We start from the raw sequence: 6849 nt of genomic DNA, 5'->3' as shown, positions 1-6849 counted from the left end.
TTTTCTATAGTAATAAAATTTTGACAAAATTTCCTATAGAAATAAAATTTTGATAAAACTTACCATGTAGTTAAAATTTTGACAAAATTTCCTCTAGAAATAAAATTTTGATAAAATTTCCTCTAGAAATAAAATGTTGACAAAATTTTCTATAGAAATAGAATTTTGACAAAATTTTCTATAGAAATAAAATTTTGACAAAATTTTCTATAGAAATAAAATTTTGACAAAATTTTTCCATAGAACTCAAATTTTGATAAAATTTTTATAGAAATAAAATTTTGGCAAAATTTTCTGTACAAATAAAATTGTGACAAAATTTTTAATAAAAATAAAATTTTGTCAAAATTTTCTATAGAACCAAAATTTTCTATAGAATTAAAATTTTGACAAAATTTTCTACAGAATTAAAATTTTGACAAAATTTTCTATAGAATTAAAATTTTGACAAAATTTTTTATAGAAATAAAATTGTGACAAATTTTTTAATAAAAATAAAATTTTGTTAAAATTTTCTATAGAACCAAAATTTTCTATAGAAATAAAATTTGGACAAAATTTTCTATAGAAATAAAATTTGGACAAAATTTTCTACAGAAATAAAATTTGGACAAAACTTTCTATAGAACTAAAATTTTGACAAAATTTTCTATAGAAATAAAATTTTGACAAAATTTTTCCATAGAACTAAAATTATGATAAAATTTTCTATAGAAATTAAATTTTGGCAAAATTTTCTATACAAATAAAATTGTGACAAAATTTTTAATAAAAATAAAATTTTGTCAAAATTTTCTATAGAAATAAAATTTTGACAAAATTTTCTATAGAAATAACATTTTGACAAAATTTTCTATAGAAATAAAATTTTGACAAAATTTTCTATAGAACTAAAAAAATTTTCTATAGAAATAAAATTTTGACAAAATTTTTCCATTGAACTAAAATTTTGATAAAATTTTCTATAGAAATAAAATTTTGGCAAAATTTTCTATACAAATAAAATTGTGACAAAATTTTAAATAAAAATAAAATTTTGTTAAAATTTTCTACAGGACCAAAATTTTCTGTAGAACGAAAATTTTCTATAGAATTAAAATTTTGACAAAATTTTCTATAGAAATAAAATTTTTCCATAGAACTAAAATTTTGATAAAATTTTCTATAGAAATAAAAATTTTAAATAAAAATAAAATTTTGTTAAAATTTAGAACCAAAATTTTCTATAGAATTAAAGTTTTGACAAAATTTTCTATAGAAATAAAATTTTGACAAAAATTTTCCATAGAACTAAAATTTTGATAAAATTTTCTATAGAAATAAAATTTTGACAAAATTTTCTATAGAAATAATTTTTAATAAAAATTTTTAATAAAAATAAAATTTTGTTAAAATTTTCTATAGAACCATAATTTTCTATAGAATTAAAATTTTGCCGAAATTTTCTATAGAACTAAAGTTTTGACAAAATTTTCTGTATAACTAAAATTTCGACAAAATTTTCTATAGAAGTAAAATTTTTACATTTTCTATAGAAATAAAATCTAAGGAAATTTTAATTTTTGTTAAGTTGTATATGGGCATGCTCATGCTGTAGATGATATTCATAAAAGTTAATTGGTACTAAACTTAGACCAGTTTCCATTTCTGCTCATATCTAGCGCCACTGCTTTCCAGTTAATTGTCTCTTCACAGGTAAACGAATTTATTTAGTGTGACGTTTATCATATTGGAATATTTTAGCCAAGTCATACTGAAATCTTATCAATATTAACTAAGGTAGCCCCAGGTATGACTCATTATTGCTAAATATCAAACGCAAAATCATTATGAAAAGCAATAAAAATTTCAAGATATAGATCCAAAAACTCACCTTGTACCTTATAACGTAAATAAAATGTAGTAAAATGGAATAATAATTTATACAAGTATATTTATTAACAGATATCTTAAAATTTAATAATACTATGAGACATTTGGTTGTGTGTTTTTTATTTTTATTTATTTATTTTTTTTTCACATCTAATCTTTAGTCTATAAGGTGGACCTTTATGGATACTTAAGTTAACAAAAAATTGTTTAACAATTATTTAATATTTACAAAACATTTATATATTGTTTTTTTTTAAGGACCTATAGTCAAACTTTGGTACAATATTGTTCATTTGTAAAATCTTGAGCTGCCGGACTTTCTATCGTATAGGGCGGTGGAGTATGGGCCAATACTTCATTTAAGGTGGCCGAGGTATCTTGACGTGGCAAACCATTAAGCCTCAATGAACTTAAATCTGTATATGATTTTTTAAAAAGCTTACTTATGTAATTGGCTGTAATTAAGGCCCCCATAATACCTATTAGGGATCCACACAAAACATCCGACCAGTGATGCCAATTATCCATTACTCGCGTTAAGGCTGTAAACCAAGCAATCATTACCAAAGTGAATTGTATGAAATGTCGCGTTAGATCAGATCGCCTCCAATGCATACGCTTTTGTAAATACATCGATACATAGAGCATTGCATAGAAAACTAAACTGGAATGACCACTGGGAAATGAAAGGCGGGCCTGACGAACATCGGCCGCTGTATAACCCGTTCCTAAACAGAAATAATTCTCCACATAACGATGTTGATTGAAAAAGTCTTTACATGTGGAACCATCGGCAAATTGTGGTTGACATACCGCCATAAAATGTGGTCTTAAACGTCCTATGGTATATTTACCCACTTCGGTGGCATCAAATGTCAACAAAAGGCCAAAACAAAAATAAACAAATTGGCGAAATAGATTGGTCCACCATAGGGGAATTTGATAACCCCAAAGGTAGCGTGTAGAGCTTATGGCTCCTTTCTTATAAAGCCGGGCATATTCACCAATGGCCAAAATGATGAAGGGTGGTAAACTCAGGACAATACCTAAGATGACTGGTGTTACAGTATTGTCTTTATAGGGATAACGTATGGTCTCATCATCACAAAAAAATCCACGACGAAAAGGTTCAATAACAAATTCACAAATAACTATGGGTATTAAGAGTACAATGACAATTAAAAGATCCAAAATTATACGATATAGAAGTTTACGATTTTCCACCAGTTGGGTGGTATTAGGTTGTGTGTTTGTGGGGCAGGAGGACATTTTGAGGAATTCAAAATTAATGCAAGATCTCTTTTTAGTTGGTAATAGGTGGTTCTTTAGTTATTTCGTCTCTGTGTGGGGGGATCTCAATCACACTCTCTCTCTCTCTTTCTTTATGCTCTTTTATGCAGTTAGGCTTTGACCATTAGGCTTTCTTTGTCTTTGGTTTTTAGTTATTTCTGCCGGTATCTTTTGATTACTTTTCATGAATTTATTTATCAATTTGTTTAAAATTTCTATATTTTTTAAATTCTCACTTCTCTAAATATTTATTCTCCAGTTTATGCCTTGAATATATCCGTTAATTTGTTAAAAGAAACTCTCTCTCTCACTATTTGCTGTGTTCTCACAGCTTTACTCCAAAGTCTCTCTTTAATAACTTTAGGCTGTTATGTTAATGTGGCTGTAGCATAAAGAGTTTTAAGAGTGATATTTTTTTCTCATTAATATGTAAGATTTGTTCTCCTGTATATTTAGCTTTGATAGCTGCTTTAGTGGTTTACTTCAATTAGAAGCTGGGATGTAAAAAGAAAATTTGAATATTTTAAGGAAATTTTTTCTTAAATTTAGACCTAATTTAATTGGTGTGAACATTCAGAAAAAAATATTTTTTTTATTTATTCACCATGTCTACTATGTCAAGTTTTTTTTAACAAATATTTATATAATATATTTCATTAAAGATTTTTAATTTTGAAAATATTTTTTTTTAAATAAAGTTACTATATTTTAATTATTTTTTATTATTTCTTAAGATTTTTTTGGTCGTTATTTGCTGTTTCAGTAATTTTTTGTCAAATTTCGAAGTTTTCGAATATATATTTAATGTAGTTCATTAACGATTTTTAATTTTGAAATATATATATATATACATATTAGGTTTTTACAATTTAATTAGTTTTTTTTATTATTTCTTATGAATATTTTGGTCGTTATTTGCTTAAATTTGTTTTAATTTATTTTAAAAATAAAAGTATTTAAATATATTACATTTAAAAATATTAAATGTATTTTATTTTGAAAATATTTTTAAATATTAATTATTTTTTATTACAATTTTCTGATGTTTTTTTTTCAGATTGTTTTGAAATATGCACTGAAATATTTCAGTAAATGTATTTTATTTTACAAAAATTTTAAAATATTTAGTTTCTTGTTACGTAAATTGGGTTTTAATATATATTTATTTATTACTATTTTTTTATAATTTTCACAATTTTTTTTCGTTAATTTATTAGTTTATTATAATTATTTCTTATTACAATTTTCTGATGTTTTTTTCAGATTATTTTGAAATATGCACTGAAATATTTCAGTAAATGTATTTTATTTTACAAAAATTTGTAAATATTTAGTTTCTTGTTTCGTAAATTGGGTTTTAATATATATTTATTTATTACTATTTTTTTTATAATTTTCACATTTTTTTTTCGTTAAAACTATTTTCAAGTATTCATTTTAGTTTTCAAAAATGTTTAAATATTTAGATTCTGTTTACGCAAATGGAGTTTTAATATTTATGTATTTAGTATTATTTTTTATAATTTAATATCTATTTATTTATTATTATTTTTTTAAAATTTTCAAAATTTTTTTTCTCGTTAAATTATTTTAAAATATTCATTTTATTTTACAAAAATTTTTAACTATTTAGTTTCTGTTTCCGTAAATGGGGTTTTAATATTTATTTATTATTATTATTTTTTGTAATTTTCACAAGTTATTCGTTATAATTGTTTTAAAATATCCACTGCTAAAATTGCCTTACAATGTCGTTTTTTTTTTTGCTATTTTTGGTATATTTTAATTATTTTCCAATTTTTTCTTTATTTATTTCGTAATTATAGTTTTTTTTTCACTACTATAAATTCATATAAACACCAACATCATATCCATTCACCAATGAGTTTCAATCACAATTGCTATGCTGTCCAAGTGAAGCGTATCGTTTTGTTGTCGTCATTGAATCTATGCCAATCGTAGTTATGCGTAATCGTTGTAGCAGGGTCGTTTGTTGTCGTTGGACTGAAATTCTTTGTATTAATATCATGAAATTATATTTCTCCACATACATATATGAATCCCTCATCAAATGACACCTAAGAGAGCAACCATGGGAATAACCAAAACAAAAACAGAGAATAAGAGACAGTTGACAGAGTTAAATGAATGATCGTAATGTGATGAGTAAGTAGTTACTGATGGCAGTAGAGCTCTCCGTCTTTCGGCAAAAAAAAAAACAACTCACAGGGTGATTTGATATCAACTGACTGCCGGTATTTTTAAGTATTGTTGTAGTTGTTGTTTTTATTAAGTTTTTTTGCTTGTAGCTTTAATTCTGCTGGTATGACTCGTCATATAAGCATAGTTATCTTAACAATGATCATTATCATTATGATTATGGACATTTTTCATCAACATCCCCACGTTATTCTCATTAGGGTAGCTATTGTTGTTCTCATTTAGCATGGCAAGGCTAGAGAATGACCACTCTTCTTGATATTTCGCTTATTTGATGACACTACAGCAATGCTCTTTATTATGAAAGTGAAGGTTATGGGGGTGTTGGGGAGGAGACAAGACGAACAACTGGGATCTCAACAATAGCCGCAAAGAAATCTTAATAAAGGTGAAATAAAATCGCATTGTCTATGCGATTGGTGGTACACTGAAAATAAATAAGGAAAAATAAAATTAATTTTATAGTAAACAAAAGCATAAAACAGAAACAAATAAATAGTTATATGCGAGGGTGGTCCTTAACTTGCTTTAAAGAATAAATATTGGTTTATTATTTGCAATTGATAATTTTGGGCCAACGAATTTGTACTTTTTTTAAACCCTGTGAAAATATTTTTCCACAAACGTGTTCCAAGAACATTATGTTATTTTTTCGCGATGAAAATGGAAAATTTTTATAGCAAACAGTCAGTTCGGAAACTTCTTAGCCTAGCACTAAAAGCGCGGTATAAACAGAAAAAAGTTAAGTGTTTTGGAAACTTCCATATCTGTTATAAACACATGTTAAATTTTAAATTTCAATCTGGCAACTCCTTCATATAGAAACAGATGTTCAAAAAAGACGCAGCCGCAATTTTTTTTTTACAATGGAAAAATTAGAAATGCGTGCTGTCATTAAATATTTACATAAACAAGTAAGGAAAGTCTAAAGTCGGGCGGGGCCGACTATATTATACCCTGCACCACTTTGTAGATCTAAATTTTCGATACCATATCACATCCGTCAAATGTATTGGGAGCTATATATAAAAGTTTGTCCCAAATACATATATTTAAATATCACTCGATCTGGACAGAATTTGATAGACTTCTACAAAATGTATAGACTCAATATTTAAGTCGGCTAATGCACTAGGGTGGAACACAATGTTAGTAAAATAATATGCGAAAACATTCAAATCTGAAGCAGTTTTAAGGAAACTTCCCAAAAGTTTATTTATGATTTATTGCTCGTTATATATGTATTAGAAGCTTAGGAAAATTAGAGTCAGTTTTACAACTTTTCGACTAAGCAGTGGTGATATTACAAGGAAAATGTTGGTATTTTGACCATTTTTGTCGAAATCAGAAAAACATATATATGGGAGCTATATCTACATCTGAACCAATTTCAACCAAATTTGCCACGCATAACTACAATGCTAATTTTACTCCCTGTACAAAATTTCAACTAAATCGGAGTTAAAA

The 6849-nt window shown here is 25.7% G+C and overlaps 1 protein-coding gene across 1 annotated transcript in view; it reads right to left on the bottom strand.

Moving 5' to 3' along the window:
- Nucleotides 1-1908: 1908 nt before the first annotated feature.
- The window catches only part of LOC142233406 (putative phosphatidate phosphatase), a 33612-nt gene continuing 28671 nt past the window's right edge, over nucleotides 1909-6849 (bottom strand). Inside the window, exons 2-3 of the mRNA XM_075304304.1 lie at nucleotides 5027-5809; nucleotides 1909-3656 (exon numbers count right to left, since the gene is read on the bottom strand). Coding sequence (XP_075160419.1) covers nucleotides 2140-3141 — 1002 coding nt within the window. The 5' untranslated portion in view covers nucleotides 3142-3656; nucleotides 5027-5809 and the 3' untranslated portion in view covers nucleotides 1909-2139. The remainder of the gene's footprint in view (nucleotides 3657-5026; nucleotides 5810-6849) is intronic.

The sequence above is a fragment of the Haematobia irritans genome, chromosome 4 (assembly GCF_050003625.1).
Source record: "Haematobia irritans isolate KBUSLIRL chromosome 4, ASM5000362v1, whole genome shotgun sequence".
Classification (NCBI taxonomy): Eukaryota; Metazoa; Arthropoda; class Insecta; order Diptera; family Muscidae; genus Haematobia; species Haematobia irritans.
Note: the sequence above shows the minus strand (reverse complement) of the source record. Positions and strands in the feature narration are given on the sequence as shown.